The 26801-nt window shown below is 54.1% G+C and overlaps 1 protein-coding gene across 1 annotated transcript in view; it reads left to right on the forward strand.

The window, feature by feature from the left end:
• Window positions 1-26411, forward strand: part of Mpped1 (metallophosphoesterase domain containing 1) — a 62250-nt gene extending 35839 nt beyond the window's left edge. Inside the window, 4 exon segments of the mRNA XM_038343951.1 lie at window positions 6340-6565; window positions 21433-21548; window positions 24250-24363; window positions 26293-26411. Of these exon segments, the coding sequence (XP_038199879.1) occupies window positions 6340-6565; window positions 21433-21548; window positions 24250-24363; window positions 26293-26411 (575 nt within the window).
• Window positions 26412-26801: the final 390 nt, after the last annotated feature.

A 26801-nucleotide genomic window follows, 5' to 3' on the forward strand; every position in this document is an offset into this window, starting at 1 on the left:
GGTTTCAAAAGCTTACGTTAGGCCCAGTCTCTTTCTGCTGCCTTCAGATCAAACTGTAGAACTCTCAGCTCCTTCTCTAGTACCAAGTCTGCCTGCATGCTGCCATGCTCCCTGCCATGATGAAAACAGACAAAGCCTCCAAAACTGTAAGCCAGGCCCAGTTAAATGCTTTCTTTTATAAGAGTTTCCCTGGTCATGGTGTCTCCTCACAGCAATAGAACAGTGACTAAGACGTTGTTGGAGTGCTGCCTGAGCAGGAGGCCAGGGTTCAGGTCCTAGGTCTCCACTGTCCCACTCTGTGACCTTCAACAACTCCATATCCTCTCTAAGGCTCACTTTCTACTCTATCCCACAAAGGGCATGGGCCTCTGCAGGTCCCTAGACTGCTCTTGTCAGAGGAAGAGCCCTGTCCCTGAGATGGAGATTTAGCTTTAGAAGAACATCTGCCAGGGGCTGCAGCGTAGAAGGGCTGGACTCAGGCTTCTAGTAGAGCCCAGTAATGAAGAACATAGGCTTCCAGCCTATTGTGCATTTGGCCAGGCTGTCCAAGGTCTCAACTGCCTCTGGACTGAGGAGGACAGGGAGAAAGGAAAGGCATTTGGACTCGGCTGCTACCCTGAGCCTGGAACAGCTATCAGCTAGCTATCTAAGTCATCTTCTTGCTCCAGCTGCCCCCAGCTGGGACCTTCCAATGGCTGCCTCTTCTGGCTTCCCGCATGTGCCGTTCCTGGCTCCCCAGGGTGACAGTGTGACTTGGTCTTAGATGGTGTGTTCTAATCACCCCCACCTCTGCTTGCAGAACATCCCCGCCCCAGGGGCCACGCTCCTGTCTGGGCACTGGAGGCTCCTGGGCTGTCAGACCTCTTCTCTGCTGGGGGTGGGAGCAGGAGTTGCAGCAGCTGGGCACTAGGGGGGCTCACACACTCTCTGTGTGCAGGTAGAGGGTGGGAGGGTGACGCTACACAGAAATGCTTTTACCAGGAGCTTCCGGCATCTTAGCCACACTCAGGTCGGTGAGAGGTTCTGGGTTGTGGGACTAGAAGAGGAACCTGTAGCAAGGGATCATAACCCTAGGTCAGAGGAGGTGGCTTCACCCAAGTCAGTGATGACCAGGCCGCTGAAGAGCCTTCGTCTGGCTTCCAGTCTTTCCATGTGCCATAGATGGACCATGAAGATGGATAAAGGAAGGGAGTCCCTGGCAGGAACAGTTGGAGGGAAGGATACGGGAAGATGAAGCCCCCTTTGATGTGAAGGAGACAGAGCTATCCCAGGGTGGACTGACCACTAACAGTGTCCCTCCACCCATCTCTCCGCTCATCTCCCTGTGTGTCCATCTACCCACCCATGTTGGCATGCATGCATGTAAAATCCACTTATACACCTTTCAGTCATCCACCCTTACGTATGCTCCCCTGCCCCACCCACTCATTTAATCACCCATCCATTCACCTACCCATTTACTCTTTCACCCACCCACTAATCCACTCAGCCATCCTTCCTCTTACCCCCTACCTACCCACCCATCCATTCGCTCCCCACTCAATTATCCATCCACCTGCTCGTTCGCCCACTAACTACCCACTCACTCATTTATCTGGTCATCCATCTGCCCACCCACCCATCCATCCATCCATCCATCCATCCATCCATCTACCCACCCATCCATCCATCCACCTACCCACCCACCTATTCACCCATCTGTCCACCCACCCATCCATCCATCCACCCACCCACATATTCACCTATCTGTCCATCCATCCATCCATCCATCCATCCATCCATCCATCCACCTACCCACCCACCTATTCACCCATCTGTCCGTCCATCCTCTCATCCTTCCTCATGATGGCTCAGAAAGTACCTCCATACTGTCACGCTGGTGCCAAGTGTCTGCTGTCCACCATGGTTTTTGGTCACCCTGTTGCTGACTTGTCTTATGCTTAGGCAAGCCAAACCATTTTACTCAGATATCAAAAGGAAAGAAAATGCTCAGAGTCTGTAGAGGTCACAGGCAGCAGGTGAACTGCCAATTCCAGCTGACCACCCAGGCAGATGTACTCATGGCTAAATCTCCATCTCAGGGACAGGGCGCTCCCTCTGACACCCATCTTGTTGAAGGGAATGGATTTTTGAATCTGTCACGCTGGGAAGGTACAGCTCCGGCCTGCAGCCTGGCTTCGGGTGCAGGAAGTGACCCTTTGTGTGCTATTATAATCACTGGAGACTTTATTCCTCAGCTCTCCTTGTCTGCCGGAGGGAACCCCTGGGGGGAGCTGACAGCTTCATGCACACCCAGCCCCCAGGGAGTCACTGCTGCAGAAGCAAATGGAATTGTGCAGTTGGTGTAATTTGATGATTTGCTTAAGTGGCATCCCCAGTTAGAGACATGACAGAAATCCATTAGTGTGGCTCCGCCCCCAGCTTCACCGGCACTGGAAGTAGGATGGATGGGTGGTGAGAAACGGAAGCCAGGATGAATCAGGAACATTGGCAGCCAGTGGAGGCCACCCTGTCCGTCCTGCTGGGTTCTCTTGTGACGTGGTCCGGTCCTTGTCCTGTGCTTGGGCAAGGACTGATGAGGTTCCCAGGCTGACTCTGGTGGCCTTGGAGGACTCTGAGTCAGTGACCCAGAGGTACCGAGTTGGTCAACACCTGTAATTTGCCCCTCCCCTGCTCTGAGATGTGGGGCCCCTCCGCCTACTGGCTTCAGCTCTGAGGCCCTCAGATACGGAATACACTTGATGACCTCTACCTCAGATGACTCTGTGGGCAATCAAGGTCTCGATGACACCAGGACAACTGCCCACGTGGGCTCCGGGGATGGGTGGCCTGTACTGCTCCTCTCTGCCGCTCTGCCCACTCGGTCCCCAGTTCTGGCAGCTACCTGCGTCACTCAGCTACAGTGCTGCTGGTGGCTTTATTCACCAGGCTTACGCTAAGAACAGAGATGGGCGTAGCTAACACCTTCACTCCCCTGATTCTGAGGCTTTCCGCCAAGGGCTAGGCTGTGTCAAGCCTCAGGACGGGGTACGGAGGCCCCCATCTTCCGCATCTTCACTGGAACTCCCAGGCCAGGGCACAGTGATTGCAAGGCTCCAGATACCTCTGACAGCAGATGGCACCTCAAAATGGGTGAGCTGGGCTCTGTGAGACGACAGGACTGGTGGGGACTGGAAAAAATGGGTATTTTTATCCGGTCTAAGGGGTGCATAGTCAGCATGCCATGACTGAGCTAGGATCATTTATTTAATGACAATAAAGTAATAATAATAACGAAATATTGGATAAGTGAAGTTTTATTGGGAATCTCTCAAATTTTTATTTCTGGAAGCAAATCCAATTAAAAACAAAGTTGTACCAAGCTAAATATATCTGGAGATGGGATGGGGCTTGTAGCATCTATTGGACAAATTCTGGCTCAGAGGAGTTGATTTCTTTTTCCTTTTGAATAGCAAAAGTTTTTGTCCATTTCCATTCAATGTGTTCTGTGGAGCCAGAGTTCTCACAGGGGAGGTGTTCCTGTTTCCATCTCACGTGTGAGGAAACTGAGGCACAGTTTGGTGTGAAACCACACGGGGTTAATGGTGGAACTGAGCCAGGGACTCAGACCTCTCCCATCATTGTGGCTTCCTGGAGCTGATCAGCAGGCTTGGGGGGGGATCGACCAGTGTGCAGATTGGGGATGTGTGCACCTCTGAGTTCATCTGTGACCACACTGCCCTGGCCAGGTGGAAAATGAGTGGTTGCCCGCAGTTTTGCCTTGACTGTTAGACAAGTGGCCGGGTAGGTTGTGTAAGTCTCAGCCGGGCAGGCTTGGGGAAGTGTGTCACCGGCTTCTAGATTGTTCTGTTTGAGCACAGTCAGAATGTGTTATGTCAGGGGGAGCTGGGGAGTTTGTGCCAGGCTAAGTTACAGGAAAGAACTTAAGGGCAAGTCAGTGAGGAACAGAATCAGGGTTTATTAGATTTAAAATTGTGTCTGTGGGCATATGAGCGCACCAGCTGCAGAGGCCAGCAGAGGGCGTCAGATCCGCTGCGACTGAAGTCATAGGCAGCTGTGAGCCTTCCCATGTGGGTGCTAGGGACAGCACTGAGGTACCCTGGAAGGGCAAAAGCATTTTTAACTGCTATGCCATCTCTCCCCATCTCTCCAGCCCCAAAAGAAATTTTGGCAGTTTTAAGTATGGGTATTAGAGAGTGGGGTGTTACTTGGGCAAAAGATAGTATGCACTACTGTACCCCAGGTGTGGGTATGTGCTGGGTGGGGGAAGAGAGGGAGAGAGGGAAAAGAGTGGGGGAGAGGGAGGAGAGAGGGAGAGAGGAGAAGTTGACCTTAACTGTCCTTCCAGTAGTCATGGATGTGTTTTAGTGGCTTCTAACTTACATCTCCAAAGGTTTCGAAGGGTCTCTCTGACTTCAGAGGGTGGTTTAGGGAGTACAGTAGCTAGGATCATGGCTGATAAGGTAAAGCCCTGGGTCACAAGGGTTATGCAGGGAGTTGAGAGTCGCTTTCCCTGTGAACAAATTGTCTTGTTAGCGAGACTCGCAGGAAACTGCAGGTGACACGCGGAAAGAAGTGAGGGCACATTCCAGGTGGCATGCACGGGCTCTGAGTCCAGCTCGCTGCCATGCTAACGTCATGGATCTCCGTGTGAAAGGGACGCTGACTATGTCGGCAACCTGGGTCCTCAGCTGGTGAGAAGCTTCAAGCAGACCCCGAATTTTTCACCTTTCTGTCTTTCGCGGATTATGCAGCAGGGACTGAATAAAGTCACAGTGTATCACCTCACAAGGCCCTAAGCCTGACCTGCCTGTCCTGGCTGTCACATGAGGGTAGAATCAAGCTTCTTCCCAGAGTGCACACGGCGGCCAAGTCTCAACATGGTTGTTGAATCTGATTCTAAATCCTGAGTGTGGGTTGCTGAGAAGGCAGACAGAACTTGGTTCTTCTGTGAATGTGCACACATAGGCTGTATGTGTTTGCATTTGCGTGCGTGTGTATGCGTGCATGCATGTGTGTGTGTGTGTGTGCGTGTGCGTGCGTGCGTGCACGCGTGTGTGTGCGCGTGTGTGTGCGCGTGTGTGTGCGCGTGTGTGTGTGTGCGTGTGTGTGCGTGTGTGTGTGCGTGCGTGCGTGTGTGTGGTGTGTGTGTGCGTGCGTGTGTGTGGTGTGTGTGTGTGTGTGTGGTGTACGTAGGCCAGAGGTCAGTGCCCATGTTATCCTCTGGCACTCTCTGCCTTGATATTTTGCAGGATGTATCATTGACCTGGAGCTCAGCAGGTAGGCTAGGCCAGCTAGCCAGTCAGCCCAGGGACCCACCTCTCCCCACTTCCCTAGGACTGGGATTACAAGCATCAGACCTGGATTTAAAAACAACACAACAACATGGGTTCTGGGGCTGGAACGAGGCAGAGCAAACACGTCATCAGTTAAGCTATCGCCACAGCCCAACATTTCGTTTTTTATCCAAACCGGGGGCTTCCAGAGCCATCACAGCTTCCTGAGCGCAGCAGCCAAGGCAGAGGGCTGAGCAGCGTGGAGCCTGGGCACGGAGCGAGGGCAGGGAGAATGGCGTTTTCTGGGCTGATGGGGTTGGGGGCCTGTAGGTAGGCACGGCCCTGTCACTCCAAGACTATTATCCTCCTGTTTTTTGTAACTTGTATTTGTTTGTTTATTTATTTATTTATTTATTTATTTATTTATTTGACAGGATTTCTCTGTGTCCTGGCTGTCCTGGAACTCACTCTGTAGACCAGGCTGGCCTTGAACTCAGAGATCCACCTGCTTCTGCTGGGATTAAAGGTGTGCGCTGCCACCACCCAGCTAGTTTTTTTTTTGTAGCTTGTAACTTGATCATGTGGTTCTCGGTGTGAACTATGCGGATGGCGTCACCCCATAGTGTTCCAAAGGTCGGGCATTCCTGGACCTCATTTTGACTGTGAATTCCATGTCGGTGCCACTGGGCACTTAGGGTTTCCTGAGTGCAGCATCTCTGAAGGTCTGAATGGGGGCTCTATGGAGAACTGGAGGTTTCTGTTGGGATGTGTAGGCTGAGGAGCCCAAGATGGAGAAAGCTGAGAGATTTGGTGGCAGCCTGGAAGCAGAGAGGGTGAGGCTGGCACCCTGCAGCTTAAGTGTGGGGAGGACCCTGCTCCTGTGCTCAAGGACTGATGGCCAGTAGAGGAGGGAGAGCCAGAGGCAGTGATAGGGTCTCTGCCTCCTCTAATTCACAGCACAGGATGGGGGTGGGGAGGGGCGATCCCAGCTCTCTCCCTTTGGTGGCTCTGTGGCTTCCAGAAGGGCCGCCAGCAGCCTGCTCTGTGCCTGTCCACCCCACAGGCAGCCTGCCCTACGAGTACAAGATCGTGATTGCGGGCAACCACGAGCTGACCTTCGACCAGGAGTTCATGGCTGACCTCATCAAGCAGGACTTTTATTACTTCCCGTCCGTGTCCAAGCTGAAGCCGGAGAACTATGAGAATGTCCAGTCGCTGCTGACCAACTGCATCTACCTGCAGGACTCGGAGGTCACGGTGCGTGGCTTCAGGATCTACGGCTCCCCGTGGTGAGTGTGCCCGGCCCCCATCTTCACCTCGGGTTACGGCGAGAGAGCGGTGTTGGTGACTCCTGTCTCCTAGAGGTGCTAGGGACCCAAAGCTGAGGCTCAGGGACAGTGCAAAAGGGACAGAGGAAGTGGGACTTCATTTTGCCCTTCTCACTCTCTGTCTGACCTCAGGCAGGCCACCGTTACCCCTGGGCCTCAGTTTCCCATTTGGAATCAAGGAAGGGTGACATCACTTATATCCTCTGTTTTACACGCAGGCAGGTGCCATTGTCTCCAACTCCCTGACTGTCTATGGTGACGCAGACAGGCAGGGGAAAAAAAGCTTCCTCACTTTCGGATATTAAACATGATCCTTTAGCACTAGGGATCTCCCCTTTCTGCCTGTCTTCTGTCCTCCCACAGAACGGTGTGTGGTCGTGGGGAAGACGATTCATCTACCTAACTGGAGGAAGGCATGTGGGATCTGCAGCTGGATTCACCACACACATTTCTGTGTGGGGACAGCAGCTGTTTGAAAACATGCACAGTGAAGCCTTATTCCGATGGAGACCCGGGTATAGGCTGGGACTTCTCTCAGAACTCATCGGGTCACCTGGTTGGGTGGTTCTCAGAGTGCCCATGGGTCCGGACTGTCTTTGTGATGGCCAGTGTGTCCGTGACGTGGTATTCACTGTAAGGATGCCGCTGCTGGCTGCAGTGGCAATGATGGCGAAGATGGTTGGGATGGTGAGGATGGCGTTAGTCATAATTATGGTGCTGGGTATGGTGACGTCGTGATGGCAGCAGTGGTGATGGTATGATGATGGTGGTGGTGAGGTTGGTAGCGACGAGGATGGTGGTGGTGATGATCAGGTGATGAACAAGATGGTGGTGATGCTGGCTGTGGCATCATGGCATTGGTCCATGGATCGAAGCTTTCACAATACTCTCGTGGGGCCGGTTTGTTAGATCTTTCTACAAGTAGACAGATCTATTGGCCCTTGAGTGGCCGTAGGGTGTGAAGTGTTGGCCGGGTGAGTGGAAGCACTTCAGAGGAGATGGATGACCCCAGCCTCAGGAGAGGACAAGTGTTCACATAGGCAGGGAGGCAGAGGCACTGACTGGGGCATAGATACAGCAGGGTGAAGGGCTCTAGGTGAGCCATGCAGACACAGCACATCTGGGAAACCCTGGGCTGTCGTGTTTGATGTCCCGGGGTGATTTGAGGCTGATGTGGGCTAGGAAGCTGTCTGGATCTTAGAAAGCCCAGGAGGGGAGGCAGGTGCCAGCCTGACCCGTTCCCCAGGGGAGCCTGCTGTCTCTGCCTGAGGCTTGTGATGCTTAAGGGTTCGATGTACTCTCTGGTGTCTGTAAAGGTTCTTTGGGCACTTACGGATGTGTGGGACTTGAAACCAAGGGTGAGGAGGTGAGAAGGTGGCTGAAGCTGCCTGGCAGGCCACAGGGGCCAGTCTGGAGCAGCCGGCTCATGCAGCAGCAGCTCAGCAGGAGTGTATAATGGGAGGCGTGAGCAAAGGCTTGGGTACTGAGGCTGGCACAGTCTGGACAGGGCAAAGGTGGAATGGGGCCAGTGAGAGGTGGGGGCTCTGTGTATGAGGTCAAGAATCGGGACTGGCTCTTTGCTCTGTGGTTTACAACCTACCACACACACTCACACTCATACACTCCCCCACAATACTACACACATATCACACACACTGCACCACATAGACGCCACACAGTACACACACACAGTACAACACATACATTACACTAACTCATGACATGTTACACACACACACGCACACACACACACACACACACACACACACACACACAAAGTTCCCCCTTAAGAAAAGGTATTGTAAAGGTTAGACACATGCTTGGGGACCAAAATAACTGAGTTTAATTTTACCCTCACATTTTGTAGGTTGTGTGACCTTGGGTATCACTGGGTGACCTCTCAGAAAAGGGGTGGCAGTGTGCCCTCCTCCAATTGGTGGCCATAAGATGTCAGAGGGCTCCCCTGAACCCACGGCAGTCGCCGTAAGTGCTTGTAAGATAGGATGCCCTTCCTACATGGTCTAGTAACAAGGTTGAGGGGGTTGGTGGAGGTGGGCAGGGCTCTCAGGGTCTGACCACTGAACAGCCAGGCTCATCAGAGCCCTCCTGATAGTCAGCTGGGTGGCTTAGAACTAGGGCTTCCTACGTGTGTGATCCTTTGTCCAAGGGAGGTCATAGCTCATCACTGAGCTGGCTTTGGGGAGGCCAGCTGCCAGTTCAGCTATTGTCCAGCTGCTTTGAACTCCAACCACCAGTGGACCCACTGTGACTTTCAATGTGGACATTACTGGCCTCTCTAGTTCCTGGCTTCCCCCAGGCCTGGAGATCAAGGAGCTCTTTTATCCTGGTCACAGACCTCTGTCAGCAGGAGCACATGAAGGGATAGGATGTGGGGGAGGCAGGGGGCAGCAAGCTGTGTAGTTGTGCTCCTGAAAGGGCTCGATGGAATCCAGAACACTCCCTGTTGGAATGGGCTTTAGAACTAGGACTAAAGGAGGTGTGGCTGGGGGAGGGGCACCTGTATTTCTCAGTCTGTCTGTGCTTATGATAGGACCAGGCTTTCCTTGGCCTAGTGTCCGTTTGCTTGAGGCCACCTGGGGCTGGGAGCAGGTGGCAGGAGGTGACACACAGCCTGATAAAATGGCAGTATTTCACTACACCTTCAGCTGCTATGAGCTGATTGCTTGGATCTGCTTTTGCGGTGCCGCAGAATTAGTCCCGAGAGCTGTCCCCTCTCCTCTGGGACCTGCATGCTGGGGAGGCTACGTCTCTGGCAGCGTGCCGCACACACAGGCTGTGACAATCAAGACACCACCACTCCAGGCAGCCCCTCTGGTCCCACTGAGTCATGGGAAGATGATGCCACTAATTATAGCAGGGCTTGAGGTGTGTCTGGATGAAGGGACAGAGGAGCACCATCAGTGGGTCATGGGTCTCACAACTCATGATCAAGGGGGCATCCTCAGAAGGGGGGTTAGCTTTATGCCAGCTGAGGGTTAGGCTGGCAACCACCCCCATTTTATAGATAGGAAAGAAGAATTCAGGTAGACACATGGTTCAGCCAGGGCTACCAAGGCAGAGGTACCCCAGCTCCTGACAGCTGGGGAGCTCTGCCCTTTGTGTTAAGGTCATGCAGTACTTTCCTAAGTACCACTCAGGTGCCCCAGGGTACATGGAGGCCTGAGACTCATTCCCCTGGTTCATTAGTAAATGTATCAAGTCATCCATGAGTAGTCACTGAGAACCTGGCATCCATTGAGCCCTCATGGACCTGGTGGGAACTCAACCAATGTAGACACTGATGTCTGGGTTCCTGCCCTGGTCACAAATGGTGGTCAGCAGCTGTCCTCTGATTCAGGAAGAAGTCCTGGGAGTTGGGGTCTGGGGAAAGCACCCATGGAGAGAGCTGGGCACTGAGGAGGTGGGGGAGGGTGTGGTTTGTCATAGGCAAAGGCAAAGGCCACGAGGCTGGAGAGGGCACCAGGCTTGTGGGCACTGTAGCGTCTCTTCCAGGCCCAGTGTGGGTCACAGTAAATACAGAACCACAGGCTGGGCAGCCAGAGCCTCTGCCCCCGGGTTCTTGACTGGAAGCCCTGCCCTGTCTTCCCCCAAGCTACTGGGAACCAGGCTTTCCAGAGTAAACTCGCTCAGTGTCCCTCCAGGGAAGGGGTTGAGGACCCCTGCAATGCTGAGATGGATGGGTGTGGCCCGCTGCCTCCCTGTGACTTCTCCAGGAGAGCCCCACCCTGTGCATGTGTGCATGTGCATGCACACCCAGGAAGCTGTGTCACTGCTGGGGTTATAGGTGCCTTCCCTCCTCCTGTCTCAGGAGGCCCTGGGGGCAGCCATCATGCCCCTGGTAGTGAGGCCTCTGTGACTCTTGCCAGTGTTCTGGCCTGGTGAGTTGGCCCTGTCACCTAGGAGTCAGGTTCCAGTCCTGCCATGGAGCTGCAGAAGCATTGGCCGAGCTGTAGAGCCTTCCCGAGGCCTATGTCTGACCAGTAAACATGATGATGACGTGAGTCACAGGACAGGGATGGACATTACCCTCCCAAGTCCCTTGGTAGAGAAGGGACCCTCAGTGATCCCAGTCCCAGGGATGCTAGAAGCCACACACTTAAAGTGGTATAAACCAGCCCTTAAATGTGTGTTCATAGCTTGAGAACCCCCTGACCTGGCTACGGATGCCACTCAGACCTGGGCAAGGTATCTGGGCTAAAATCTCAGCTGTGGCCTGAGGTCTGAGGTGGATACTCCTTGGCACTGGTCAGCTACCCCTAGGGCAGCTAGCTCATGGTGGGACAGAATGACTGATAGTTATTGACACATCCCAGACCAGCCTAATCTACAGTCAGTCCCTCATCACGACTCCTTTTCCAGATGACTGGCCAAGTCGATGATTAAAACTAACCAGTATGTGGATGGCGGGGTTATTGCTCCTCCCTCCCTGGACACATTGGTGATGTGCGGCTTTCAGGTATCCTTCGTGGTTTCAGAGGCATGGATATGCCAAGAGGGGGTTGGGGTGGACCACACAGCATGTGTGTGTCGGGGGTGATAAGCAGGTCACCATCAAGGTGGGAAAATACACGCAGGACTGTGGTATGAAATCCCCGTGGCTTAGGAAAGAGGTGATCCGCTTGCACTGCACGAGGGGTCCGCACGCGAGCGGCGATTGTCTGGAGCCCCCTGCCCTCTCACTTTTACCTGAGTGTGGGGGATCCAAACTCTGGTCCTCACGTTTTCTCAAGCACTTCATCCGCGTCGTTTCCTCCGCCCCCTGTGCTCCTCAGCGAAGCCAGTTTGCCAAGTGACGTCCCCTGCCAGCCGCTGCTTACCTGTCCGCCTGCCAACACTGGGTACCATAAGGCTTTACTTGCTCTTGGGTGGGTGCTGGTGCTGCCGTGGGGCTTGGAGCCTCTTCAGGGTTTCTGGCCGCCCACATCTCTCTTTTCTGAAGCGCTTACGTCTTCTGCTTAGTCCATGACTTGGGGCAGGGATAGTCTGTCTTTTGGTTGGTTTTGGTGACATGAGGATGGGATCTAGAGTCTCACACATGCTAGGCAAGTTCCCTTATCACCTTATGCATTATCACCTATGCCTTATCACCGGGTTGGCCCCTTGGCCAGCCCTGTTTTTTTTTTCTTTCTTAGTGCTTTCTAGAGTGTCTCGTTGTGTCTGAGTGGGGGATGAGCCCTTGGCCACTTGACGCCGTTCAGATGGCCGTCCATCTTCTCTTCACTCATAGAAGACCTGTATTTTGGTGTGATTGAATGTCTGCATTTTTCTTCCTGGCAAGGGCTTCCTGTGTCCTGCTGACAGGATCCCCCTTTTTACCAGCCCCCCAGAATCTTAATGCCGGCTTTTCAGGCTTGAGCACTGGAGCCACTGGGAACGGTGGTGTTTGATGTGAGGTGTGTATGTGGAGGTCCCCACTTTGTGTTTTCCCTGTAGACACCATTGGCAGGCACCATGAAGGAAAAGTCTGTGCTTTGCTCTGCCTCCACAAGGCAGACTGGGTCTGCTCTTGCCCCTCTCCCCACCAGCTTATTCGGAACAGGATTGGAGTGTCACACATCACCCTAACAACTGGCTTCTTTAGTATCACCTCTGCTCTCTGGAACACTCGGGACCAGGGCCCGCTATCACACATAATCTCTGTTTCTAACTTCAGAGCCCAGCACGGCACAGTACCTGGCTTATGTTGATTGATGTTTCTCCAGGGGATCAGTGCTCAGTGGGGAGGATTCCAAGCCATGGGGCAGCCACTGCAAGCCCTGCCCTGATTGTTTGCCTGTGCGTGCATCTGTCTGTGGCTCTGCCTCAGGCCTACACCACCAACTCCTCCTGCACTAGGCTCCTGTGTCAGGCTGGACTCTGCACAACCATGGCCTGATAGTGCCATCTCCTGTCTCACCACACTGCCCACTCTCCCTAGGACACCAAAGGCCAGTTGCTTACTTCCCTGTGCCCTTGACCTGGCCTGCCACCCTCCAACATCTGGAAGGTAAAGAAAGTTCAAAAATCTGGGGAAACCTGCCTCCCTCCAGGGCACACAGTGACTCTGTGGGACGCTGGACACTGTTGCTGGTCCCTCAGCTGCCATCGGGCACACGTCCATCACCCAGAGTGGTTCTGGGGCATAACTAACTGCAGGAACAGGATGGAGTAATTTTCTGCAAAACCCTGCCTTTTTTTTTTCCAATTCCGCATATATACCCTATTCATTTATGGGTTTTGGATGCATTTTTTTGTTCTCATTTAACTAAAAAAGGCCTTGATTTTAAAAAGAGAGAGAGAGAGAGAGAAAGGAGTGAGAGAGAGAGTGAAGTTGGCACGCAGCAGGCCCATCTGCTCTAATTACTTCTGGTATTTTGAAAGAAGGGCTCTAAACCTGCTGAGACACGGAACTTTGGGAAGCGGCTGCGGGACCTGTGCCTGGGAGGCTGGGCTCAGATACGGATTCTGTGTTTGGCTGGGCTGCCTCCCATCATGGCTGGACCCTGAGGCTTTAGGAGGGGGCTTCTCTTGTCTCTAGAAGCCAGAGCCTCAGGGGGGCACTCTGCAAGACTGGACTGAGAACCCAGCCTGGCGTGTAGGTGCCAGCAGTGTGGCTGTAGCTGGGACCTTGGCTTTGTGAGGTGGTTGACACAAGGAGTCCCCTTGTCCTTTGAATTCAAAGAGGCCAGATGTAGACCATTGCCTGGCACACGGTTGGTGCCTCATCATGCTGCGGGCTGTGATCACCCGGTGTTGGGGTCAGGGATAATAAGAGCTGCTTTTACATAGTACATAGCCACAGATAACAGTCCTTCATTCAGGCATGGAGCAGCATCTGATGGTCTCCGTGGGTAGGCCTGGGGTGGGCGCTCGTGGTCTCTGTGGGCAGGCCCGGGTAGGATGCTCGTGGTCTCCGTGGGCAGGTCCGGAATGGACGCTCATGTCATCCTTTATCCCCAGTCTCCTACTTTGCTCCGTTAAGCAGGCCTGTTGCACAGCCTGGGGCAGGAGTGGAGCAGCCTGGGAACCTTGTCTGCCTGGGATGGTGCTCAGGGAAGCCTGCTGATGTGACAGGTGTGTCTGTCTTAGCACAATCCCCAAGACAATTAGCGAGGCCCCCACCTGTCCCTCATTTTATAGAAGGCACCGAGACTCGGGAAGCGAGGTGACTTGCCATGAAGGAGGGCCCCACAAGGACGAAGGGGAGCTGGTCCAGGGACGGAAGCGTGGTGCCCTCAGGATGGCCACAGTGAGGTGCTGCGTGAATGTCTTTCGCCAGGGGAGGAGCACAACCCTGTGTGATGCACAGTTTAGGGTGTTGCCCCTCAGAGGGGCTTGCCTACCTCAGTCTGTGAGTGTACCCAGCAGGAACCACCTTATGCCGGTGTCTTGGCTTGGGACATCCTGACTGTGGGCTGGGGACCATTGCTGGAGCTCTGGGCTCTGGAGTCTCTGGTAGAAGATCTGGCACTGTATCAGGGTATGCACTGTATGAGGGCTTTGTGGTCTGCTCATCTATTGAAGCCCTGGGGGCCTAACTTGAAGGTATATCACACACCTGTTCTCTCCCCTTCCCTGGCTTGGCAGCTTCTTGCTGTCCTACTGATGTTAAGGACCGTTCCCATGAAGTCCCCACACAGCATCTGCCTTGGACCGTCTTGCATCTTTGGGTGGTATTAGCTCGAGGTTATAGCCTTCATGGCACCCAAGCTGGTACTTGGTGGCTTCCCTAGAATTGTTCTGTTTGATCTCTGTCCCAAATGAACAGATAGGACTATGCTATCTTGTGTCATGAGCAAGCTGGGGATGTGCAGAGACACTGAGGGACTGGCCTGTGATGTCAGCCCTGGTAGGAGGCAGGTGTGTGGGTTGCTCTGCTCAGGCAGGGTGACAGCCTCAGCTGGTGCTAGAGTGGGTAGACTCCCCCGACACTGGCCTGCCCTCTGGTGGCCCCTTGCAGAAGGCTGGGCTTCTGCTCCCACATCTCTGCTCTCCTATGGCTGAGTCTTAGCCTACCTATGAGAGGTGAGGCAGCTGCTGAGCACTGAGCCATGGGGGTGGTCAGCCACCTCAGTAATGTCTGTTATTGTCTGCAGCCCACATACAGTCAGAAGCCACCTGTCTGTTGCAGGGAGCTGTCTATATGACTGGCTAGGCTTAGCTTCTCCGCAGAAAAACAAGGGCAACCTGTGCTAGCCACATGGGGGCCGGCAGCATCAGACACAGCTCAGGCCCTGAGAGACCCTGTGAGTGGGGCCACTGTTGCTCACCTCTTCTGTCTCCTCTTACTGGTACTGAGCATTCCAGACCTGGCACGCTGTGTCTATGACAGTCTCTGAGACAGGGGAAGAGAATCCTCGGCTTCTGGACTCTACTGAGCTGATTGTGTACAGAAATGTGCACATGTGCACATTCAATACACGGATGTAATATAGTCAATAAACAAAAAAGCCTGCACACACATTCATTTTATATATATATATATATATATTATATGCCTTAACACATACATGTGCACACAAACATACTCATGTGTCCACATGCACAGCTGGGCTAGAGATGTACAAATAGGCACACAGCGACACACACATTCAAATTGGTACGCTTGATAGGAGTGTACTCTCAAGGATACACACATGCACACAGGCACACTCACAATCTATTCATGTATGTGCACACATGCACAGGTAGACTAGGGAGGTACAGAAGGGCACACAGTTACACACATTCAAATTGGTATGCTTGAATGCACTCTCAAACACACACACACACACACACACACACACACACACACACACACTTCTTTTCCCTCTTCCTATCCTTATCTCTGTCTCCCTGAACCACTGCTTCACTGTTGCCTGTCCTCTTGAGCAGGCTGCTGTGCGCCCGCTCACTCTCCCACTCAAGATTAACGTCTGAGACGATCATCTGCCACCTCTGCACAGAGTCCCAGCAAAACAAAAGATGAGCAATTCCGCATATTGGAAGGGTGGGGGAAATTAATTAGGAATGACAAGGGACCCACTCTGCTGTTCTACAGTCTCTGCTGCTGACTTGCTGGCTGTGGTTGTGGCCCCAGCAGGTGCATGTGTGACAGACATCTGGGCGCTGCCTACTCTCAGCAGCCTCAGGCTTCTGGCTACAACCTGTCCACTCCCTCAGCCTCTGGCCTCAGCATGCCAGCACCCATGGGTATAGAGGGGCAGCTGACTTAAGTGTCTCCCAGAGTAGGAGGTGGTGTCCCCTCTGTGCAGTCTAGATTCTGGGCTTAGGAGCTATATTCCTATCCCTGGTTTCTCTGAGCCTCAGTTTTCTCTTCTGCAAAGGGGGTACAGCCTAGCTGGGGTGCTAAGGGTGAGTGGGGCCTTAAGAGGAGGGAATTAGAATTAGCAAGCTAGGGGCGGGTCTCCTGCAAAGGGCTACTGTGGTGTCTGAGGACAGCCACCAGAAGGCCAGCCCTCTCTGTACCCGAGTCCACTGTGGAGGTAGCGAGGATCCCAGCTGTCAAGCTTTCTGAGCATCAGAATGCAGGTCACTGGGGCCCAGGTTCTGCCCTGTGAAATGGTCACACACTGCCACCTAGGCAGGCCCTTGAGAGGGGAGGCAGCAGGGAGCTGAGCAGGTGGTGGACATCCATGCTCGAGTTGCTGTCATTTTGGAGCTTGACTGGCAAGCCTAGGGCAGGGCTCCCACTAGGAGAGTGCAGAGGGGAAGTACAGACGGGAGAGTGCAGAGGGGAGGGCACGGGAGGGTGTTAATATGCACTCAAGCAGAACACCTGCTGGCATATTCCAGTTTCCATTCATGCTCTCCTTGGACACACCTCCCCTAGGGCCACCCTGGCCCAGCCCTCTTCCAGGTGTAAGGGACACTGGCCCTGTGCTGGTCCAGACCATCAAGGTAGGGATGGGGATCCAGTGCCTAAGGAGGGGGGTGAGGGGACACTTTTGGACGAGATGGCCTTTGAGTTGGGCCTTATGAATATGAGACGTTGGGAAGGACCTCGGATGTGGGGACAGCTGAAGACGATGTCTAGGGATAGGTGGTATGGTCACATACAGAGCAGAGAGCGACAGTCAGGGCTGTGTGGGAACTTTATAGGGACCTGAGCTGATTTGTCTGAGTCAACCCAGGTGGGTTCAAGGGCCCTGTGTGCCACGAGGACTGTCCTGGAGGCAACGGGGAGCCGTGGAGGGATCTGGAGTAGTCACAGGGAACCTGTGAGGGACTCGGGGTCCTCTTTTCTATTCAGTCGGGCCGAAGGCTCCAAGGAATCTGTGGGAGCTGCTCAGGCAGGAAGCTCCAGTAGAAGAGGGAGCTGGTGCCTACCCACCCCAGGGGGTTCTTTGCATCCACCACAGACTTGGGCATGGGGTACAGGTGTGTGGGATCCTGACCCCAGTCCTTTCTGCTCCCGGGCATCCTCAGATATGCCACGCCTCTTGCCTTCTCTGCGCCAACAGTCCCTTGTGCCTAAAGGAGGACCTCCAGCAGGTCCACCCCAATGGTTAACTGAGCAGCTAAATGTGGAGGGTGGTAACATAGAAGGGTGGCATTCTATCATTTTGGGTTGGAAAAGGGAGCCTGGCTATGGACTGTATCCCTTAGGTATGGCTCTGCACCCCAGCTTCTGTGTCTGTGGTAGCCAGGGTGGTAGAAGCCTCCCCCATAGGTGGGGAGACTGAGAGACCCCTGAGCTGCCCCTCTGTGGATGTCCTCACAGTGTTCAGGAGCACCTGGGGTCTCCACTGCCCTATACTAGGCTCAGGAAATAGGTTCAGCCAGGGGTCACTCTGCCCCAGCTGAACCCCAGGGACGATGCCCACTCCGGAGCTTAATGCCTGCTCCGAGGAAGCAGAAACTGGGGCTGGACAGGCTCTGCTTCAGCTGCTTGCTCTACATGAGTGTCGGCAGCCCCATCAGCTCTCAGGGAACTGAACCTCACGCTTCAGCGGGACCCTGTAATGATTGGCCACAAGGAGGTCATTTGTATTGGCTAAGCAGGCCTAATTAGGCTTGATCTGAAGGTTAGCAGAAGCTCACAGAAAAGCTGTTAAGGGGTTAACCTCGGAGAGATTACGTTGTATTCAGCGCTCTGTTAAAGTTTGAATTAATTTTTCCCATGGGTTTGCTCACATTCTAATTTTCAACTAAATGAGACATCTGTTTCAGAAAAGGAAAATTTGCTCTGGTTGTCATGGCAACTATCATTCTGTAAGAAAATTATTCCAATGGTTACTTTAGAACAGAAAGACAGGGATTCAGGACATAAAGCTGCCTTCGGCTCAGTCGGAATTCTGATGGGCCACTCTCTGTAGCCACGAGGAGCCTTCGATGGGGAGGCCAGTGGCAGGTGGAGGTGGTGCCAGGCCCGTGTGTTGGGTTGGGGTAGAAGCTGGTTCAGGGACTCCTGGGAACCCCGGTATCCTGGCTTGAGCGTTCATGGATGGTATTCCAGAGTTGAATAGTAGTGAGGGCCAGGGCAGGATGGGTGTATCCTTCCTGGGAAATGTGACAGAGCCATACGGAGAGCTGGTCACTGTGGCTGTTCAGAGCGCTAGGCTTCCCTGGGTACAAAGGGTCAGTGCACCCCAAACAGCACCCCAGGAGGCTCCAGTGTAGACTTCACACTGAAGATGGTTTCTCTTTTGTCTCCTGGGTCAGCAGTGACTGGTAGTTGTGCCCGGGCCATGGTGGCCCAAAGGCCTCAGTGGGACCCCTGGAGTCTGCTTAGACCTTGATTATAGCACAGCCACCCAGGACTGCCCATCGCCCCGGGAAAAGCCCTCCTGGAACCGCCTCAGAAATATCTTCCAAAAATGCGACTTCAGGCTCTGCCTCCCTCTGCTCTCCAGTGATAATGGTAGACAATGGCATCTGGGGCATTGCCTGTGTGCACACATTCCCCCTGCCGTGTCCAGCCATATCCTTATCAGCCCCTCTTCTTCTGCGTTGCACTTAGCAGGACACAGTAGCCACCCTTGGGGGTCAAGCCTGGGAGGGGTGAAGGGTCGGTCCAGAGCAGAGTCAGTATGACCCTGCTTGGATGGCATCCCAACCTGTCAGAGGGGGCAGGCATTCCCCAGACTTCCAGGAGCTGAGGACCTTGCTGACTGCTGCCCCTGGCTGGGAGCAAGGTAGAAGCTCACCTGTGCTTTGGGATGGGAGTGGGGAGAGTCTCACGGCCCACAGGTGGGAGGGGTAAGATAGGGAGAGAAGGAGAAACAAAGGACAGAGGTGGGGAGGGGAAGTGGAACAGTTTGGGGCTAAATATCCTGCTGGGTTTGAGTCACCACAGGCTCTGCCAAGAGTGCGGTGTTGTCCTGGGGGTGTGGAATGGCTCCTCTGGGCATCCCCATGAGAAAGTCTGTCCAATCTTCCCTCCAGAGTAAGGCTCTGTGGCGCCCGGTGAGAAAAAGCTGGCAGACAGTGTGGCCTGGGCTGGCTTTGGGCGTCCATGGGCTATTTCCCGTGTTTCTAAGAGCTACCTACCCCTGCAGTGGCTCAGGAGCGCTAACACTAACAGGTGCCTCTTCTCCACACTGATGGGGCTTTGTCCTGCAGAATAAATATTTGATTAGAGTTTTGAAAAGTGAAGCCTGTATTGGGAAGACAGCAGGTAGTCACACATTGTTCCCCATCCTGTGTGCTGGCAGGATGCTCAGTGATTTTGGGGCTGCCGTGGTCTTTCTGATCCCCACCTCACAGTGCCTTCAGCTGCAGTTCCGAGAATCCTAGACGGTGATTGAGAAATTGCACAGCCCTTGGAATCCGTAGAGGGGGATGCCAGCACCAACCAGGGCCGTGGCAGGAAAGGACCCTTACCTTGTTACCAGGGTGTGTGACTTGGGGATGGGGATATCCACATACAACCCTTTATCAAGCTGAAGTTCCGTTTCTGCTCTCAGGTTCTCTGAGGTCTCCTATCCTGCTTCCCCTTTAGAAGTGATCTTGCCAGCCATCAAAAATGCAATATGAAAAACCTTCCCCTAGATAAAGCCTTATACCCAGACTTTGTGGGTGGCTTTTAGGAGTGGTCCATGGTGATGGGTGTGGTGGTGATGATGGTGGTAATGGAGGTGATAGGGATCGTGATACTGGTGGTGATGATAGTAATAGTGGTTTTAATGATGAACGACGATGAAGGTGATGGTGGTGGAGGCAGAGATAATAATGGCGATGGTTGTATGGAGGTGTTGATGGTGGAGGTGGTAATACGGATGGAAGTGGTGCCAGAGATGGTCAAGGTGATGGGGATGGTGACAGTGATGATGGTCAAGGCTGTGGTGGAGGTGATGGTGGTGACAGGGATGGTGATTGTGGATGTGCAGACTGGATGGTGGAGGTGATGACGGTAGTGACGGAGGTGACAGAGATGGTGGAGGTGATGGTGACGGAGGGGGTGAGGATGGTGGTGCCACGGCAGGGCACTGAGTTCTCACTGTTGAGCAGACAGTGCCACCTCCATTAAACAGAGAACCCCAGACACTGAGCTCTGGAGGAGTCAGGTGTTTACCACTTGTGGTCAATCTCATTTTCTTAAAACTCACCCCTCATCCAAGATGTATAGGTGGCAAGTGGTGGACTATCCTGACCTCAGTCAGTTTGACTCCAGGGCCCCCTTGAAGCTGTGTGTAAGTAGCATGTGTGCGTGCGTGCATGTATGTGCGTACGTGTGTATGTGTGTTGTTTTCTTTCAGAAGAACGCTGCTGAAGATGGGCAGGAGCAGGCATGAGTCAGCATGTCTGAGGGAGGAGGCATCTGACAGGGTCACCTCTGCCTGTGCTGCTCTTCCAGTGGCCAATCCCAGTCTAACCACTGTCCCCTGGTGGACACTTCCCATGTGCCGGGATCCTGTGGCTAAGGTGGCCATTCTGTACCTGGGCCTTGATCCTTGGTTCACCTCTCATCTACCTGAAGTGAGAATCATGGTCCCCAGCCCAGGGACAGGGCCACCTCCTCCACTGGAGGATCTGGAACCTGCTCCAGTGGACAGAGGAATCAGGCGGAGCCACAGGTACCTGCGACTTAAGAGTCAGGGCTGGGTGTGGTAGCTGGTGTGTGCTAACTGTCTTTAGCAAGCTTTCCTGGAGGCTTGTGTGATGAGGAGCCAGCCTCAGCTTTGAGGTGCTGGCTATGACATGGTACCAGGTCTGCTCTGTGTCCTGACCACAGTGACAAGACCACAGTGTCCTGACCACAGTGACCAGATCACAGTGACAGGATCAAAATGTCCTGACCACAGTGACCAGAGGGCCCTCTGCTCCATTCACCAGCATTTATCTGCCTCCAGCGCCAGTGTCTGACATAGAAAAAGGACCTTTGAAACCGCCACCCCCCACCATATGACCTAGAGTGGCCACCCATGCTTCACATGCCCAGGTCCAGCACTGCAGGCTTGATGCCAAAAAAAGCAGTCCTACAGCTCAGAGCCTACGAGGATAGGATTGGGAGTTCTTACATGAGGTTCTGTGGAAGCCCTGGAAGTCCTAAGTAGTCATGTTGGTGGCTGCCAGGAGTGTAGGGGCATCACTGGGTTCACAGCCATCGATGTCAGCCATGCTGGCCAAGGGTAGGATTCAAGGTGACAACTTTGGGCACACAAGGGGCCGTGGGGGCAATGCCTGGCCTTACCCAGCTTGTGGTGTGTGCTGGTCGGCAAATTAAGGGGCTGCCTGTACTGCTTGGCTGCTGTTCCTGGAGTCTGCTTCACCCCGGTCTGGCTGCACTGACGGTAGCTGGTCGCCATGGCTGCTTGGCCTTGTACCCTTCTCTCTGACTGTGCCATCCTTGAGACCCTCCCTAAAGTGCCCTTCTTCTCTCCTAGGCAGCCCTGGTTCTATGGCTGGGGATTCAACCTCCCGCGAGGGCAAGCGCTGCTGGAAAAGTGGAATCTCATCCCGGAAGGTGTTGACATCCTCATAACTCACGGACCACCACTGGGTAAGCTCTGGTTCACCTGCCCAGGCTGGACCGGGTCCTGGAGGATGGAGTTTTTGGTGCCAGGCTGTGCCCAGTGGAGCCCTGGGTTGGTCAACTGGGTCTGACTTGCTGGGGTGTCGCCCTCACCTAGCCAATGCCCCCAGGACCGAGGATGCCACCTCCTGATGTTGCCCCTGGCTGCTGTACCCTAACTCTGAGCCTGTTGCTCACCTGCTGCCACTTTTCGGACCCCCTGGCTTCTGCCTGGCCCCCACCAGTCCCTTCTCCTATCCATCTAACCCGCCCCCAGCTCCTTCTCTGATGTTGCTGTCGCTCCTCCAGGCTTGTACCTTGTGTTGACCACCCTGGCTCCTCACTGCCCTCCACTCCTAGGCAGCTGCTCCTTCTCCATTTTCAGTGGAGGACACTTGAAGCCCAGGCCTCTGCTGGGACAGCACAACAAGCTGCTGACCCAGCTGTGCCTATCCCAGCCAGGGCCTCCAGGCCATGGGCCAAGTCCTTCCTCAGTTTCATCTGAATTGTGTGGGTTCTGTGGCCCTCCACCCCCTCATCCTCTCTATTTCCTGTTCTCCCCTTACTTCCTCCGCTTCCTTTTCTTCCCTCCTTCCGGATTTCCTCCTCTACCCATTCATCTTTTTCCATCCATCCATCATCCGTCCATCCATCCATCCACTCATCATTCATTCACCCATCCATCCATCCACCTGCCCATCCATCCATCATCCATCCATCCATCCATCATCCATCAATTTTATTAATTCATCCATTCATCATCCTTCCTCCATTCAGCCACCCATCATTACCCATCTTCAATCTTTATCTCCCATCATCCATCCACCCCCTATCATCTATTCATCTATCCATCTGGCAATAATTCATTTACCTATCCATACACTCTCCCGCCTGTCCGTCCATCCATCCACCCATCATCCATCCATCCACCCATCATCCATCCATCCACCCATCATCCATCCACCCATCCACCCATCATCCATCCATCCACCCATCCATCCATCATCCATCCGTCCATCCATCCACCCATCCATCCACCCATCATCCATCCATCCACCCATCATCCATCCACCCATCCACCCATCATCCATCCACCCATCCACCCATCATCCATCCACCCATCCACCCATCATCCATCCATCCATCCATCCACCCATCATCCATCCACCCACCCATCCATCCATTTATCCAGAATTCCATCCTTTGGCTTCTTCTCTCCAGATGCCCTGCCCTAGTCACAAAGCACGCTGCACACCTGTTTTGGGAATGCCTGTGCACCAGGTGGTGTCCCAGCCGGTTCTAATGCACTTCCTTTCAGATTGTAGTTGCCAGGGCAATTGGGTGACTACAGTTAGAGAGTCCCACCCCCAGCCCTGTCAGCCCACACTGCCACATAAAGATGGGCCTACATGATTCCAGTTCCTAGGGCAGCACTTCTGACAGCTGGATGAAGCCAAGACACAGGGATATGAACCTGTCTGTGCAAGGTCTAGGAGCCACAGACCCTAACTACTGCAGATCCCAAGCCGGCCACCCCATCACCCAGTGCCGTGTCTGTCTCCCTTCATTCCCTCCCTCCCTCCCTCTCTCCTCTCCTCTCCTCTCCTCCCCTCCCCTCCCCTCCCCTCCCCTCCCCTCCCCTCCCCTCCCCTCCCCTCCCCTCCCCTCCCCCCCCCTCCCCTCCCCTCCCCTCCCCTCCCCTCCCCTCCCCTCCCCTCCCCTCCCCTCCCCTCCCCTCCCCTCCCCTCCCCTCCCCTCCTCTCCTCTCCTCTCCTGGGCTGCACTCTGTCTCTCCCAGCGAAGCTTGCTGGGTGCACTGAGTTGAAGCTCTCCAGCCCTTGCTGGCAGCTCTACAGCATGTCTCATCCACCCAAACAGAGAGGGGCTGACAGAAACCTGACTGCTCACTCGAGGCATCAATTATTCTTCGTTTGTGTAGCCATGTGAGGATAATAAGCCACCACCATATGGGGTGGCTCTGGGAGGCTGGTGGCCAACAGACACAGCGGGCCTCAGCCAAGGAAACTAGCTCATGCTTCTGTGCACCCCTTCTCCCATCTCATGTATCCCAGGCCAGCCTTGCAGTTTTTATGTAGCCGAGGATGACCTTGAACTCATAGTTCCACCTCCACCTTCCCTGTGCTAGAATCAGAGCCATGCACCGTCACATCTACAAGTGCCCAGAGCTTCCTGCCTGATAGGCAAGCCGTCTACCAACAGAGCCATGCCTCAGCTTCTATGTGGTTTTGTAGAGAACATTTTTGTATTGGAAATCTCCCTCTGAGGCTATGGAGGCTCCACTCTGCTTCCAGCCACTGGGGTACCATGGACACCACGGACTCAGTTTGCTCTTCTTTGCAATGGGTGGCACACACAACCCTTGGGGCTGCAGGAGCAGTCATGGGCTGGGATCTGTAGTGGTTATGTGCATCTGGGCCCAGGTACCTGGCCTCCCCTTGGCTCTTGTGAAGAAACCTCTTAGCACAGCCCTACCCACGAAGGGAAGTTGAGCCTCCAGGAGCTGCCTGGTGACTAGGCGTCTCTCTAGGGGCAGAGGCAGGGTTCTGGAGCTTGTGGCACTGAGAAAGCAGCTATGCTGGGGCTGTAGCATAGGGCTCCAGGTGCCACCCAGTTTGCACTCACAGATGCCCGCTGTCTCCATCGGTGACCTTATTGTCTTCCCGCACAGGCTTTCTAGACTGGGTCCCCAAGAAGATGCAGCGCGTGGGCTGCGTGGAGCTGCTCAACACCGTCCAGAGGCGAGTCCAGCCGCGGCTACACGTCTTTGGCCACATTCATGAAGGTGAGTCGGCAGATGGAGAGGGAACTCCCACTGGGGTGCTTCTAACTGGCCTTTCTGAGGGGTTTCTTGTCTTCCTTAAGTCCTGCTCACCAGCTCCCTCACTGACTTCTGCAGGAAGCAGCCTGCTTCTGCGGCCCATGCATAGACCGCCTCACAGGCTTGCTGCCTTGGTTAGTGTGGATATGCTGACTAGCAGAAGGCAAACTCACTGGAGTGCCAGGTTTGGCCACACTGTGGGCAGGTGGCTCACAGTCCTAACTACCCACACTGCCCACACAGCCCATCCATGCACACCAGCTTAGTCCTCAGGCATTAGTCCTGGAGCCTAATCTCAACTACTGATGTAACCCTCTCCCCACACTCCTGCTGTTGTTTTCACACAGGGACCAGCAGGGCTCACAGTCCCATCGGACAGGAACCATGTGGCTGCTTGAGTTGGGATAGGGACTGATAAGGCTTGTCCCAGGAGGGTTGACTGGTCGCTGACCCTGGCTGTGGTGGGACCAGGGCTCCTGGGCCTTCACCTGTCCACATCTCATAGTTTTCTAACTTGGAATTAAACAAACTCTTAACAATTTTCTGGGCATCTCTGCAGTGTGCTTGGAAGTCAAGGTAGCAGAGCACACTGGTCCCTGAAGAAGCTCCCTGATTGCCGGGCAGCAGCCAGGCAGCCAAAGGCAGAATATAAGAGCTCGTAGGGCAGCTCATGAGCCCTGAGATTATCATGGACCCTCTTGTGTGCATGCAGGGCCAACATATGTAAGGTTGCCTGGGGCCCAAACCATACCCCTACATATTTGTGGAGGTGAAATGGCGCTTCAGAGAAGAAAGGGAGAAAGTGTGTCCCTTCTGGTGTGAAGACAGCCTGAGCCAGAAGAAGGGATCTCAACAAGCAAAGGCGGTGGGGGAGGGCATGTGATTGGAAGACGGGAACGTGGCAGTGGTGACTGTGGTGATGTGAGGCTGAGGCTCTCAGTGGTGACAAAGATGTTGGTGGCAGTGACACTGAAGACAGCGAGGATGGTGATGTCATGACAGGGCAGTGCTGGCAATGATGGGGGTGTTGGCGATGGTGATAGCAGTATGGTGATTATAACAGTGAGGGTGACAATAGCGATGGTGTCAATGACAATGGTCACGGGGTGGTAGCAGCGGTATGGAGAAGGATAAGGGCTGGAGAGGAGGAGAACACTCATGGTGCAAATGATGCCATGTGATAATGGCAGTGTCGGGGACAGCAACAAAGATGGTAGTGATGTCGTCCAGGTGACAGTGCTGCTGATGGTGTGGGGATGATGACGCCATGGTGACGAAGGTGGCAGTGGTGGTGATGATAAGGACGCTGGTGATGTTGCAGGTCGCGAGATGAGGATGATGGCAATGGCAGGGATGGTGATAAAGATGGTGATGTTGATGATAATGCAGCTGCTGTTGGCGATGCTGATGCTGGTGGTCATGGGGATGATGACAGTGAGCGGGATGGGAATGGTGGCTATGATGACGATATGGTGATGCAGCCTATGGACACACCTGATCATATCTGATGCTGCGGGGATGCTGGGGACTGTGGAAATCAGGTGACTATTCCTGATCACATCTGATGCCAGTGGTCACAGGGAGCATGCCGAGGACACCATGGGGATGATGCTGATGGCTAGGAAGACGACTTAAGGATGATAGTGACTTACTATGTGCTTTCCCGTGACATGCATTGCCCTAAGCATTGCATATGGGCCGTGACCTCAGCTGGTCCCCCATGGCAGGCTCAGAACCACCCTCTTAGTATCATTTCCACTTAACAGAGAAGGTTTGAGAGCTGCAGTAGCTTGCCCCACACATGTCCTGCCCATGGTGGCAGAACACATGTAGCTGCCACAGCCACTAGACAGCTCCAGGTCCTGGTCTGACAAGTGTGTGCTTCCTTTCCAGGCTATGGTGTCATGGCGGACGGGACCACCACCTATGTGAATGCATCCGTATGCACTGTGAACTATCAGCCTGTTAATCCTCCCATAGTCATCGATCTCCCAACACCCCGGAACTCCTGACTGCTCCCCACTCCAGCTCTGCCTGCCCATGTCAGCTCCGTGTATCTGGCCGAGAGCCTGGATCCCCTAACCCACCTCCTCCCATGCAGAACAGCCCAGACGGTCCATCTGGCCATGGGACCAGCCAGCAATGAGTAGAATCCTTGGGATAAAAGAAATCGCCTTTGACTGTCAGCCTTCTGCCACTCACTGCTGGGGCCTTGAGCAGCCCCATCGGGGCACCGTGCTCACTTCTGTTTTCTGTGTGTCCATCTGTCCTTCATCGCAGCGCCTCACAGGCTCACAGCCCTCTCTGGTGGGGAAATGACAGAAGTGTCACCACACTCGATCAGCACCCTCCTGCTCTAAGGAGCCACTGCCCTTGGATGAGTTCTGGGAAGTTTTATACAA

This window comes from Arvicola amphibius, chromosome 9, assembly GCF_903992535.2.
Source record: "Arvicola amphibius chromosome 9, mArvAmp1.2, whole genome shotgun sequence".
In the NCBI taxonomy this organism is placed as follows: Eukaryota; Metazoa; Chordata; class Mammalia; order Rodentia; family Cricetidae; genus Arvicola; species Arvicola amphibius.